We start from the raw sequence: 14,327 nt of genomic DNA, 5'->3' as shown, positions 1-14,327 counted from the left end.
AAAAAGAACAGGAGTACTTGTGGCACCTTAGAGACTAACAAATTTATTAGAGCATAAGCTTTCGTGGACTACAGCCCACTTCTTCGGATGCATATATATATATATAAAGGATGGGCTGTAGTCCACGAAAGCTTATGCTCTAATAAATTTGTTAGTCTCTAAGGTGCCACAAGTACTCCTGTTCTTTTCACCTTTTAATGTTATTTCCTTCAACAGGAAGAAAAATACTACAATTTAGCACTTATACAAGTACTTTTCAATTAATGTATTAAGTCTTACAGTATCCTTGGGAATTAAAGTGTTATCCCTGTTTTACAGATGGAGAAATTGAGGCAGAGACTGAGACTAAACAACTTATTTAAGGTCACACATGTAGTAAGAAGAGGGCCTGAAACATAAGGCCTTGTATTAGAGGCCTGAGCTAAAGTAGTTAAAACCTTGCTGATATGAAGCAAAGTCAAGTTGTGAGCAAGAAACAGGCCCTGCTCACAGAATTTGGCAAGCATAGGGCTGATATGTTAAAAACACATACTCCTAATAGGTGCTAGGCACAAAACACTCAGGTAAACACATTCCAGAAGGGTGGTACCAGAACACCCCAATAACCACATTCCCCAAAGATAACATGAACATGTGGACCAATCTTAAGGATAGGGTCAGGATGACAGCATGATGAATAGAGATGTTTTGATCGAACCAAAAGGTACAAGGCAATGGGTAGCGCCCTAATACATCAGAGGGTGACGCGTAACTTATTTGTATTGCTGTCTAAAGATGCATCTCAGAGGGAATGTCTGGCCTAGGGGATAGTGGAAAGTCCCAACACTAACTGAGCCAATCCATTGTCACGAGCAAACGTGTTAGTATACCTGTAACCATTGAGCTGGGGCATTAGCACCGTGCTTCGTTGGCAATAAACCTAACCAAGTGCCTTCGCTACGAACCAAGTCTGTGGATTTATTGGGTAGTTTGCGCGAGGTCGTCTGTGCCAGCTGTCTGCTCAGAGCTGGGACGGCACACGGGAGAACACACACACAGCCAAACATCTGACAACACCACATATGGGAAAAGAACCCTGATCTGGCTCCTAGTTATGTTACTATAAAAACTAGACAGTACTTCGCTTGACCACTAAACCATGTTTATTTATTAGTCATATCCTAGCATAAATCCCACAACCATGACAGGGTAGTCTCTGTACCTAATGGAAAATTTTATTCTATTTTGCAACAGTATGTTTTCTTGCATGCTTCAGCTGCAAGAATGGAAATGCAACACACTATCCAGATATTAACTGCTATCAAGCAATGAAGTTCAAGGCCTTTAAAAAAACAGCAACACTGGATCCTTACTTTTAAAATGCCTTTATGACTCAGCAGCAGGTTGGAGGTCTTCAAGTCCCGATGAAGTATCCAGTTGTCATGAAGGTGCTTGACTCCACGTAATAACTGAATCATCAAAGTTTTCACTTCACCTGGAAGGATGAAAGAAAGAACCTTGTGTGTTCAGTTGAAAGATGAAGTCTACTAGTACTGTTTTTTGAAATAGTTAGATCAAGAGCATAGAACAAAACATACATGACCAAAATAAGTACTAGTTATGCATTTAATTATTAAAAAAGAACTAGCATGGTTTACAGGATTAACGGGGAAAAAGCAGGGGCCTGTATCAATATGGACCAAATCCTGATCCCACTGAAGTCAATTCAAAAACTCTCAATGACATAAATGGTATCAAGATTTGGCCACAGAATTTTGGCACAAGACTGTGAATAAAATGTGTTCAATTTAGTGTTTATAGCACAATCCATGCAGAACAGGCATTTCTCACAATGCCTAGGTGACTGTCAAACAAATCAGATAACGCTAACACGTGCCTAAGTTAGCAGAGACAATGGAATTGCTTTTCATGGGTACAGAGTAATTCTTCCAGGGGCATCTGAGGAAGCTCACACTGCAGCACATTCAGATGGGAGGAATACGGTGCAGTTCTGGGTACAATTAGTTAAATCCCCAAATATTTCATTTTTCAGGGACTAATCTTGTTGCATAAAGTTAAGAGAATGAAGTCTTGAATACCTGTGTTTCCAGTTTTCCCATGACACCTAATATTTGAAGTGAAATAACTAAATCAAGTAAACCTGCAACCCCAATGAATCAAACAAGGAAACTTCCCCATCAGCTTATATATTTGCTTCATCATCCATTATCATATATGTTGCAGTAGCACCCAAAGGCCCTGACCATCATCAAGGCTACATCATGCTGAGGGCTGCATATATAAACAAACATAGGCTGGAATTTTCAAAAGAGCCTAAGGTAGTTGGCTACCCAAATCCCATTGAAACTGAATGGGAATTGGGTACCACACTCCCCATAGGCTCTTTGCAAATCCAAACCATAGATACTTGGGAGACGCTCATATATTATAGTGATGATCACCAATCTAAGATTCTAAATAGAGAGGCTAGATAGACAGAAAAATGAAACATGCCTGTTCCAAAAGGCTTTCAGAACAAGTTCCATCTTAATGACATATTCTGTTCCACGCAAAGCCAAAAATGTGCAAGTATAACTCAGGGACATATTATACTGATGTTCTTGTAATTCACATGATTTTAGCTTGGAAAGGTAAAGGAGTTTGGGAAATACAGTACCTGGTAAAAATGGCTGTTTCATGGTTTCCATCAGACTCTTGAGGTCATGTTCTACATAATTCATTACGATATAGATTTTATCCATATTACTGCCCACAACAATTTCCTAAGAACAAATACAGCATATTATCAAGGAAACCAAGCAATATTTATAAGCGGTTAAGGATAGCTGTCAGGAATGTATTAGCAGGTGAAAAAAAAGGGACATCAAATTTATAAAATTCACAGGAAATGTATGACACTGAAGTGTTCTAGACAAGTTCATTTTTTATAAGTTTTAAACAGATTTTATAGACAAAAATGAGCTATTTGATTATACAAGGCACACAACTGCATCCTGAGAGAAACAAGCTCTAATGAGCAAATATAGTACTTAAATTAGACCATTAGAGGGCATTTTAACAGTCAAAGAGTAACACTTCAAGAACAAAATTGATGTTAATATAAAAGTATTGGTGGTCTTACTCTAACAGTGACTATATTTGGGTGCTGTGCTTTCAGAATGGTGTTTATTTCTCTTAGAGAGGTAATGGGAAAGCCTTCTTTTTCCTTTTCCATTTTCAGTCGCTTCAGAGCCACAATTTCATCTACAAAGAAAATAATATCTTAAATACAGAACCAAAATTAAATACCTAATAAAAGACATGTTAAGAGGGCACTTCTTACAGCACAGTAAATATTTTACTATCTTTTTCAATAGAAGTCCTTATCCAGGCATTATATTAGCTTTTGTGTTAAAGACTGGACTAGACTGAGGTCATGGATAAAAATAAAACCCAAAGCAATTTTTTCCCTCATATCATTTTCTAGGATTGCTGATTATAGGTTTTATTATAGTCCAATAACACACAAATGGAAAGAGAACAAACAAACTGTACTATATGACTTGCCTCTCATATAAACATTGACTTAACTTCCCAACCGTTGCTGGAAGGAAAAAAAAATGCATCTTGGGTTAAATTCACCCCTATGAAGAAGGCCAGCACCACTGAAAGCCTAAAAATATTTAGTGTGAATTATCTGCATTGTGCTAGCACTTACAGATTCAAATCAGGGGTCAGGACCCCATTGTGCTAAGCACTGTGAAGCACGTACCAAAAAAGGCAGTCTCTGTCCCAAAGAGCTCACAGTGTAAAAGTAATACAGGATTTAAATGAGGAATAGGCTTTATGCTAGCCCCTGCAGAGGTGAATTTTTCCCCTTATGAATTAATTTTATATTCTTGCCACACAGAATTAACAGTTAAAATGTGAATCATTAGATATTAAAGTACTCCTATTTATTATATATGTCAATTACAGCGATCAAAGATATCTTTGGCATGTTGGCGTGTTGACTTGCATAGACTCAGAAGTGAGTGAGCACTTACAGTCAAGCAGTCAATGGCACCTCTCCTTTTGTAAACCATTTCAGAGAGTAATGTTAATGTCAGCCTCAGAGGAAGGCCACATGCCATGTAGGCTAGAGGAGGAAGTGGCCACCGCAGCTAGATAACACAAGGAATGAATTTAAAGAAAATAATGCTTTCCATTTGTATAATTCCTTTTCAGAGAGGATTTTAAAACACTTAAAAAACCAATGAATTCTCACTCTATCCCTGTAAGGATGGTATTACCCCAAACTTGTAGATGAAAGAATTGAAAGTTTAAGTTACAGCAAGTGAGTGGTAGAACTGGGAATAACCATAAGTCCTCTCTCCAAGTCGTTTGTTCTGATATTTAGATCAAAATTCCTCTTAACAAACCACTCTTGTTTTGCTCAACAAAACAAAAGTTTACAAATGATAGGGTTTGTTTGTTTGTTTTTTTACCATCTATCAGATATATAAATTTAAAATTTATATACATGTTAAAATATATCTACATATGAGCCTTCTGGTGAAAAGAGCCAGCTTGCAGGAAAGTGATATATTATTTGTGACAGCAGCAGTATGGGGAATCATATCAGAGATGATAAAACAGTTTGCAGCTTGCTGTGTCGGCTGCTGTACACAATGAAAAGAAGAAGTGATGCAGTACTAACACTACATATGTTATTACAATGTTAAATTAGATCCTTCTTCCAGTTGATAAATCACTAAAAAAAGGCAGAGGGGAGGGGAAGCGGGGGGAAAATTAGCTTACATTTGGCTTTTGCACTACTGGTATCAAATGGGATAACTTTTCAGCAAGACAGCTACAACCAGAAGCAAGTTCAAAAACCTGGATTTATTTAAGTTTTCAAATACACACCACAGTTTATACCTGTTGAGAAGTGTTTCTCAGTATGTGAGCTTTTTAACTATTGATGAAGGCAACTAAAGTTGTTTTAAAACAAGAATTAAAGATGGACTTCAAAGCAAACAATAAAAGTAAGCTGACCAAAAATTTCTGTAAAGAATGCCCACCACACACAAACCACTTCTTTTATAAAACCATTAAATCCTTTTCCATACCTATGACGATACCTATTGGTGTGTCTACATCTAATCAATTGACAGATCACCGTTATGCTCAACTAAATCTAGTAGCTCGGAAGCAGGAAATCTCTACCTATAAGGCTAAAAATCAAACTCTTGTCAACAATTTCTACATGACTACGTCCAATAAAAAGACACTGAATATCTTTAAAAGAATCTTATTTCAAATGCACACCACACTGAGGGGCAGGAGTCACTCTTGAAAAAGAGCAATAATAACTAAAAAATAATAATTTTTAACATTATTTTCTTATTAGTGGGGGATTTAGAAAAGATTTTGCCATAGACCATAACTCTACAATGATTAACATAATCAAATCCAAGAATAGAGTAGGTTAAAGCACACACTCATCCAACTATTCTCCCACTTCATTATATCAGAACACTTGATACAAGAAGGGATAGATTGGTCTTGTGGTTAAAGATCAGGACTGAGAGCCAAGAAATCTGGGTTATATTTCCAGCTCTACCGCAGGCTTCCTGTTATGTTCCTTACAAAGTTATTGTACGGCTTAATTCTTTCACATTTTTAGAACACTTTTAGGTCCTGGGATAAAAGACTACAGAAATGCAAAGTATTATTACATTAAGTTTGCACAATGTTTAAACTTAACTTCAAATTTACCTTCCACAAAAGACTCAGTAACTATTTTTCTATATTGAATGACACCCTCCTCAAAGTTCAGAGCTTAGTGCAGATCCCATGCCAAGCACTCAGAATATCTAACAAGCCAACACAAGTTCTTAACATGACACCATGACATCCAACTTTGGACTCCCTCTGTTTAATGCTGTATACTGCATCACCCACTGTACAAGTACTGTTGTTACATTTCATTCATATTGTTACCATCGTCTTAATGCTTAAATTGTCCATGCACTAACACTGGAATGTAATATCATGTTGATCATAGTGCGGAAGGTTAATATTGTTCTGAAGAAAAAAGATCTCCAGAAGAATTTCAGCACCCACAGTACAAAACAGAGAGCACAAAGTGATTATGTTGCATGCAAGAGAATATTCAAAATAATTAGTAACTTCAAGCACAGGTGTTTCTTTTCCAAACGGCAGATCCCTAAAACATACAACTTCCCTGTGGATCACCAAGAGGTGTAACCCTAAGATGGGTCACTTAAGTTTTTTTAATATTACATAACACTTTGCCCTTCATGCTTAATAAGTGTTGTGAAAACATTATGAGACTACTTAATGAAACCAACATTTTTAGCACTGTTTTAAGCAGAAACACTTGTACCAACCAGTTTTTTTGTCTTTTGCCCTGTACACTACACCATATGTTCCTTCTTCAATCCTGTTCAAACACTGAAATTCCTCCACGCTACGACATCCCTGAGAAAATAAACGGAAATTTAGTCTCTAGGATTTACTTTTTTAAAGACATATAAGACATAGTAAGGCAGACTTTATATGAACAGTTTGTTATCCCAGAAGAATACAAAATAGATCTATGCCCAGGAAAACTATATTTTGTTCCAAAGCATTTTTACCTAGTACTCTTAAGAAAGTGTCCTTTCAGGAACAAAAATTATGTTTAAAAAAGATTAAAATACTCCATCTCAATAGCTCCTAAGCCTCATTCATTTCTATAGATGCTGAAGAAATGAGGATTTCAGTCTCAGCAGCAGAGAAACTAGCTCAGCACCTTAGACTGATGTCTCTTAGGCAGGCCAATAAACTGCATTTGCATTCCCTAAGCATATGCTGATCCTAGCCATTGACAGCAAAAAGAGATAGGATCACATAAGTCTTCACTGTCCAGATCAGTGTTTCTCAACAACCAGTCTGACAGAGTTTAGGAAGGCAGCAAGCCGGTCCCCGGTATCAAAAAGGCTGAGAAACACTGGTCTAGATACTTCCTCTTGTTAAAATAAAGGTGGCAGAATATACATATTAAATATACAAATTACTTCCCATTTTACTTTCGTGTAAATGTAAAACATGCATAGCTCTATCTAGATCAAATGCTCAGTTACACACATGTATTATGTGTATATCAGTATTCTGCATCTATATGAGTTCGTATGTTGCTGCACTAGCGCACAACATTGCAATACTGATCTGATGAGGTCGATCTAAGTCCATTATTCTGTGTCTGGCAGTGGCCAGTAAAAGTTGCTTCAGAGAAAGGTGTGCACAGAAAAAAACCCATGTAAAGAACTGTCCACAGGGGAAGTTTTTCCCTGAATCTCAATCAGTTGGAGCTTTTATTTATGCCCTGAAGCATGAGTTTATATTTCTTACACTTTTTTATTCTATCTAATGTATCTGTGGATGGTCTCATTATCCATATAAATGTTCAGTCCTTTTTTTGAATCCTATTAAACTGTTGCCTTGATGGATATCTCGTGGGAATGAGTTCCACAGGCTAATTAGGTGCTGTGTACAAATATTTCCTTTCATCTGTTTTAAATGTATTGTCTTTCAGTTTAATTGAACATTTTTTTTCTATTATGTGAAAAAAAGCAGGAGTGACAAACTATTTGTTTTATAAGCTTTTGGGGGCAAGGACTGTCTTTTTTTTCCTGTGCTTGTACAGCGCTGAGCACCTGGGGGTTCAGGTCCATGACTAGGGTTCCTACGTGCTATGATAACAAACAATAACTTATTTTGCTCACCTTCTCAATTCCCTGCTTATTCATCTCCTCAATAAACTAAAAACTTTTCAATCTCTCCTTATAGGAACATCTTTCCATTCCAATAAACATTTATATTACTTGTGAACCCTGCCTATACCTGCAGAAGCTATTTTCAGATGGGGTCACCAGAATATCACAATATCCCAATGAATTATATCCTTATTAAAAACTAAAAGTTTCAACTTGTTTTCACACACAACTTTTAAAAATATTATATGTGAATATTTGGTTGATGGAATATATGCCTGGGCTCACTTGACACAAGATGCTTTTGGTTGACCCCGCCACCATTTATGCACAAAATGATCTGACATTGGGCAAATGCACTGGACATTATGACATAATATTGTTTTATATTCAAGATGCTCTTGAGAGTACATATATCATTTTATGCCACTATCCATGGAAATCCCATCGAAGACATTCTGGAGCATTTGTGAAATGATCCTCACCTGCAGTGCAGGAAGGTACTTGGGTAGCTCTTGTTTCAACTCAATGGGTGATGAAGCTGGAGAATCAGGAACATAATCTCCTTCTGTCATTGCATTGGAATGTGGGGTCCCCTCCCCCACTTCCTCCTCTTCTCCTTCACTTCCTGCTGAATCTCGATCAAACCTTGACTCTGTAACTTTAAAATTTAGAATCAGTCGTGGAAACAGGCAGCCATTTGGGATGACTGAATTAGTTTTAGACGAACTAGTGAGGGAATAAAATTGTGATCATAAAACTGAGATACTAAAAAGCATGGCACGCAATTTGAGTGTCATGTTAAGAGATGACAAGGAAGGTATTTAAAGAAGCATGATTCTTTTTCTATGTTTGGGGAGTATTTCATGAGGTTCAGTTATAGTTCCTCGAATACATTTGAAGGGTTAAATATTGCACGTTATAAAACTAAACCAGTATATGAAAAGAATGCAAAAGAAGACCGATTCAACTTTAATCTGATACATATCATACAGGAATTCTGAATATCAAGAGGATGGGCCCAATTCAAAAATTACAGCTAGAACATTAGGTTAGGTAAATTCAGATCCAGATCCAAACTCCTCTGTTGACTCTTACAATAGGCCAACAAAAAGCCCTTGGATCAGAACTCTCACCCAGACTTTGGGGACGTTCTGATCCAGGGTGTGTCTACTTTTGAGTCCAGATGACCCACAGTACCAAATGGTGTGGTGGATTATAATACTGATGAAAATCCACTAGCAAGTTGATTTAAAAAAGCCAAGGTCACTTCATTCATAAAATACCATTTTCTGCAAGATTTCAACTTAGACCTGCAGTAGTAATATTCCCCCCTACCCACCAACAGTATTTCTTATACAAGCCTACTACTTTTCATAATCAAGTCCTGGTAGGCTGGAACATCTTGAAACCCTTTCACATTCTAGACAGTGCATTAAAATCCATAGTTCATGAAACAGAAAAGGAAAAAACTGCTACAACTAAAGCCAATGTTTGCATCTTACCAATTGGAATGTGATTTCCATTCTCTCGCTCTTCTTCTTCACTCATTTCTTCTTCACTCACCTCTTCTAAAAAACAGAATGAAGTCCAACAGAAAAAGCTTAATATTCTGATTTCATGTACACAGATGCTTAATACAGTGACCTAGCAATACGAGTGTTATAGAGTAATGCAGAGGTCCCCAAACTGTGGGGAGCACCCCCTGAGGGGGGCATAGAGGAACGATCAAGGGGGTGCAGCAGTCCCAGGCCAGCCCCCATTGGGGTGGGGAGGGAGCGCCACCCAGTCCCACCCCTAGCTGTGCTCTGGCCCCACCCCCAGCCACAGCTCCAGGCCTCACGCCTGGCCATGTTCCCAGCCTCAGCATGGCAGGGCCGCCCAGAGGATTCAGGGGGTCTGGGGCAAAGCAATTTCAGGGCCCCTTCCATAAAAAAAGTTGCAATACTACAGAATACTATATTCTTGTGGGGGTCCCTGCAGGGCCCAGTGCAAATTGCCCCATTTGCCCCCCTCCCCCGCCCCCCTCTGGGCAGCCCTGCAGCACAGCTCTGCACCCAGCTGCAGGCCCAGCTGCAGCTCTGCTCCTGGCCCCGCCCCCAGCTCCATTCTTGGCTCAGGGCCAAGGCTGGGCGGGGGGGTCAGGGCTGGGAGCAGAGCCACACCCAGCTGCAGGTGCAGCTGCCAGCCCTGACCACAGCCCAGCTGTGGCTCTGCTCCCAGACTCACCTGCAGCTGTGGCTCCAACCTTGGCCCCCTTACTCCTGTCTGCATTCCCACCCTCCCAAGTCACGGCCGTGCTCCCAGTTCAGGGGGGAGAATGAGAACAGGAGTAAGGGGCTCCAGAACTGTCCATCTTGGCTTCTTAGATTGATAACTTGTCTATGCCCTCATACAGAAAAGCTAATATATTACTTGTCCTCAGAAGTTTTAGGTTTCTAGCCATCTGTGACCAAGAAAAAGAGAAAGTGGACAACGTAAAGCTGTAAGCGCAAAAGTGCTCTGGGTGAGCATTTTTGTGGTCATGTTTTACCACTTACCAGCTGACTGTTCAGACACTTCCTCAGAATTGCTTCCTGTCTCCTCCTCCTCCTCCTCTTCCTCCTCCTCCTCTTCTTCTTCCTCTTCCTCCTCCTCCTCCTCTTCTGATTCTCCACTGCTAGATTCCTCCTCCTCTTCCTCTGAACCAGATCCAGATTCTGTCAGGGGATAAGCAGAGAACACACAAGTAACTAGGCGCACTCACTTGTGAAGGATCTTCTCACAAATATGATTATTTCCTAGGGTAAATTCTGTGTATTTGATTGTGTGTAATTACCTCCTGACGAAGACTCTGCTGAGCTAGTTTTTCTCTCACTGTCACTGATGTCTTGCAAATCTGAAAGCAGGTCTCTTTCTTCTGTTTTCTCCTCTTTTACTGAGAAACAAAAAAACAGACCAATTTTTTTTATCAAGCACTGAACACACAAGAACCCTAGATTATCATCTTCTTTAATCCCTTGCCAAATATTTCAGTCATATCCAGCAGGATGTACCTGCCGGACTATTGAATGTACTTGGTATAGTGTCACATACTGTTGATTTCAATGGTACGTAACTTTAAGAACTGCAGTGCAGCAGGATCAACAGTGGAAGAGTTGAACTGTATTTCAGACTTTTTTTTTTTTTTTTTAAAGTACACCGAGTTATTAATAAACCCCACTACATGAATTGTGAGGAATGCACAATTTGGTAATTAATTCTGTAAATAAAGTACCGTTAGAGCACAATTTCACAAATACAAACAAAAATCAACACCACATCTGACTATTCACAGTAGCATGTACAGTGACTACACATTTTCCAGGTTTACAACAAAATAAAAACACAACTGAACTTTAACCAGAGGATATGGTTATTTCAATTCCTGAATATTTTCTATTAATAATCAGCGCCTCTAAGAATGTGGAAACCCAAAGGGCTAATTTTATGGCTTGGGAGCCAAACTGAACTTTCCAAGCCAGAATATTACCTGAAATGTTTTCTTTCTTGTACAGGGTGAGAATCATAGTAATATTTAAACTATACTGCAGTTTCTGTAAAGTTGAATTAAGCTTAATAAGCTTAATTATTCAATGGTTAGCTCCTTTCTCCTCTAAAAGTATTCAAGGGGATAATACAAATGGCGGCTTTTTAGTTTGGGAGGGAATTAAGATACAAATGTAAGAAAAGAGTCAGAGGTCATTCACCAACCTCAAGAGACTAAGGCATTCAAGCATAGGCAACATTGTTATATAGCATAAGTAAAGTTGAAGTACATTTCATAGCACAGGCAACATTTTTAACCCTCACAGTTAAGAACTATCACTGCAGAAATGTATTTATTTTGCAGCAGACATGGTACACGATTGCTGGGGAGATAAAATAGGCAAAAAAGTACTCTAATTTGGCACAAACACTGCAGTATTTTGGTACTGATTATTGTTTCTACCAGCATAGGTTACAATGCCCTTCAATTCCTGCAGCAACTCTGGGGAGGGGACCATTCTGGTGAATACCATGAATGCATATCTGTCTGGTCTGCCCTTATACTTTTCAAAAAAAGGGCCTTCTCTGCTTCTTGGTCACCTCTAGCAGCATAAAGTCCTCCAATGTAAGGAATGCCTAAAGAGGTGCAGATGCAGTTACTAACCTGCATCCCCCGCCTCTGTCCGCAAAACCCTCTACACCATTTAAGTAATGGCACATACCACCAAACCATGCTGTCCAAACAAGAATAGTCTTCCACTCCTCAAAACATCCTTGAAGTAAAACACAGTTCATTGCAACAAGGTCCATAGGCACAGGAGAAATAAGGTGGAAAACAAGTTACCATCATAAGCCTCTCCCGCGACTTCGAAGAAACTATGAGGATGGTCTTTCAAAGTAGATGGGGAAATATTTTATCATTGCTGTCAGAGAAACCGAACTAGGAACCACAACTGCATGTTAATTTTAACAGCCCCTTCTCCCCACTCCAGTTCCTTCAAGTGCCAGGCTCCTCAAGGATAGGACTATGACACTGGTCTACAATTTCTGAGAAGTCATCTGCTTCAGAGATAAAATGTGCTATTTATTATGTATTTTCATGTGCTGAATTCAAATATGACATTTAAAACAACTGATTGGCTACTGTTTCTAAGATATTTAAGTTTTTACATTTTATGTCTATGTATATTGTGTAGATAGTAAAGTTTTAATCATAAATTGTAAACCTAGGTCTTTTCATGTGTTTATGGTTGCTTTACATGATAATATTTCACCTGTCCTCTTTATGTAAGACTTTAAAAATCAGCAAAAGGGTTATATAAATAAAATGTATTATGAAACAAAAGGCAAAAAACTATTATGTACATAGTTTAGTCCTATTCAGTGTCTACTCGGCGCTTCTTGGCTTGTCTCTTGTATTCATTAAATGGAGCATCTCTTGTCACTGTCCAGCAAATAGTCTGCAAGCACTGATGGGCTCCATTTGCCCGGATAGCGTTTCTCCATTGTTGCAATGTCCTGGTGAAATCGCTCGCCGTGCTTGTCGCTCACTGCTCCGCAGTTCGGTGGGAAAAAAATCTAGAGGAGAGTGCAAAAAATGTATCTTTAGTGACATGTTGCAACCAAGGCTTTTGTATGCCTTGAGGAGGTTTTCCACCAACAACCTGTAGTTGTCTGCCTTGTTGTTTCCGAGAAAATTTATTGCCACTAACTGGAAGGCTTTCCATGCCGTCTTTTCCTTGCCATGCAGTGCATGGTCAAATGCATCATCTCGAAGAAGTTCACGAATCTGAGGACCAACAAAAAGACCTTCCTTTATCTTAGCTTCACTTAACCTTGGAAATTTTCCACGGAGGTACTTGAAAGCTGCTTGTGTTTTGTCAATGGCCTTGACAAAGTTCTTCATCAGACCCAGCTTGATGTGTAAGGGTGGTAACAAAATCTTCCTCGATTCAACAAGTGGTGGATGCTGAACACTTTTCCTCCCAGGCTCCAATGACTGTCGGAGTGGCCAATCTTTCTTGATGCAGTGGGAATCTCTTGCACGACTATCCCATTCGCAGAGAAAACAGCAGTACTTTGTGTATCCAGTCTGCAGACCAAGCAAGAGAGCAACAACCTTCAAATCGCCACAAAGCTGCCACTGATATTGGTCATAGTTTATGCACCTCAAAAGTTGTTTCATGTTGTCATAGGTTTCCTTCATATGGACTGCATGACCAACTGGAATTGATGGCAAAACATTGCCATTATGCAGTAAAACAGCTTTAAGACTCGTCTTCGATGAATCAATAAACAGTCTCCACTCATCTGGATCGTGAACGATGTTGAGGGCTGCCATCACACCATCGATGTTGTTGCAGGCTACAAGATCACCTTCCATGAAGAAGAATGGGACAAGATCCTTTTGACGGTCACGGAACATGGAAACCCTAACATCACCTGCCAGGAGATTCCACTGCTGTAGTCTGGAGCCCAACAGCTCTGCCTTACTCTTGGGTAGTTCCAAATCCCTGACAAGGTCATTCAGTTCACCTTGTGTTATGAGGTGTGGTTCAGAGGAGAAGTATGGGAGAAAATGTTGGTCCTGTGACATTGATGGTTCAGGACCAGAAGTTTCATCCTCTTCCTCTTCTGACTCAAGTGAGAATGATTCTGGTGCATCAGGAACCGGCAGTCCTTCTCCGTGGGGTACTGGGCGTATAGCTGATGGAACGTTTGGATAATGCACGGTCCACTTTTTCTTCTTTGACACACCTTTCCCAACTGGAGGCACCATGCAGAAGTAACAATTGCTGGTACGATCTGTTGGCTCTCTCCAAATCATTGGCACTGCAAAAGGCATAGATTTCCTTTTCCTGTTCAACCACCGGCGAAGATTTGTTGCACAAGTGTTGCAGCATATGTGTGGGGCCCACCTCTTGTCTTGATCTCCAATTTTGCAGCCAAAATAAAGGTGATAGGCTTTCTTAACCATAGTGGTTATACTGCGCTTTTGTGATGCAAAAGTCACTTCACCACAAACATAGCAGAAGTTATCTGCACTGCTCACACAAGTACGAGGCATCTCTGCTCACTTTG

The 14,327-nt window shown here is 39.4% G+C and overlaps 1 protein-coding gene across 7 annotated transcripts in view; it reads right to left on the bottom strand.

The window, feature by feature from the left end:
- The window catches only part of LOC117867800 (cyclin-dependent kinase 11B), a 38,049-nt gene that overhangs the window by 13,327 nt on the left and 10,395 nt on the right, over nt 1-14,327 (bottom strand). For 6 of the 7 annotated variants that reach the window (XR_004643507.1, XR_004643508.1, XR_004643509.1 and 3 more), the window contains 8 exons: nt 10,558-10,656; nt 10,280-10,438; nt 9,245-9,310; nt 8,225-8,400; nt 6,375-6,465; nt 3,122-3,243; nt 2,657-2,762; nt 1,353-1,474 (listed from right to left, as the gene is read on the bottom strand). Coding sequence is in view for 1 of the 7 variants with exons in the window: in XM_034753101.1 (XP_034608992.1) it covers nt 1,353-1,474; nt 2,657-2,762; nt 3,122-3,243; nt 6,375-6,465; nt 8,225-8,400; nt 9,245-9,310; nt 10,280-10,438; nt 10,558-10,656 (941 nt within the window). In the remaining 6 variants the exon portion in view is untranslated. The remainder of the gene's footprint in view (nt 1-1,352; nt 1,475-2,656; nt 2,763-3,121; nt 3,244-6,374; nt 6,466-8,224; nt 8,401-9,244; nt 9,311-10,279; nt 10,439-10,557; nt 10,657-14,327) is intronic. The other variant, XR_004643510.1, reaches the window with a different exon arrangement.

Source organism: Trachemys scripta, chromosome 19 (assembly GCF_013100865.1).
Source record: "Trachemys scripta elegans isolate TJP31775 chromosome 19, CAS_Tse_1.0, whole genome shotgun sequence".
Classification (NCBI taxonomy): Eukaryota; Metazoa; Chordata; order Testudines; family Emydidae; genus Trachemys; species Trachemys scripta.
The sequence above is the reverse complement of the archived record's forward strand: the minus strand, read 5'-3'. Positions and strand labels throughout refer to the sequence as shown.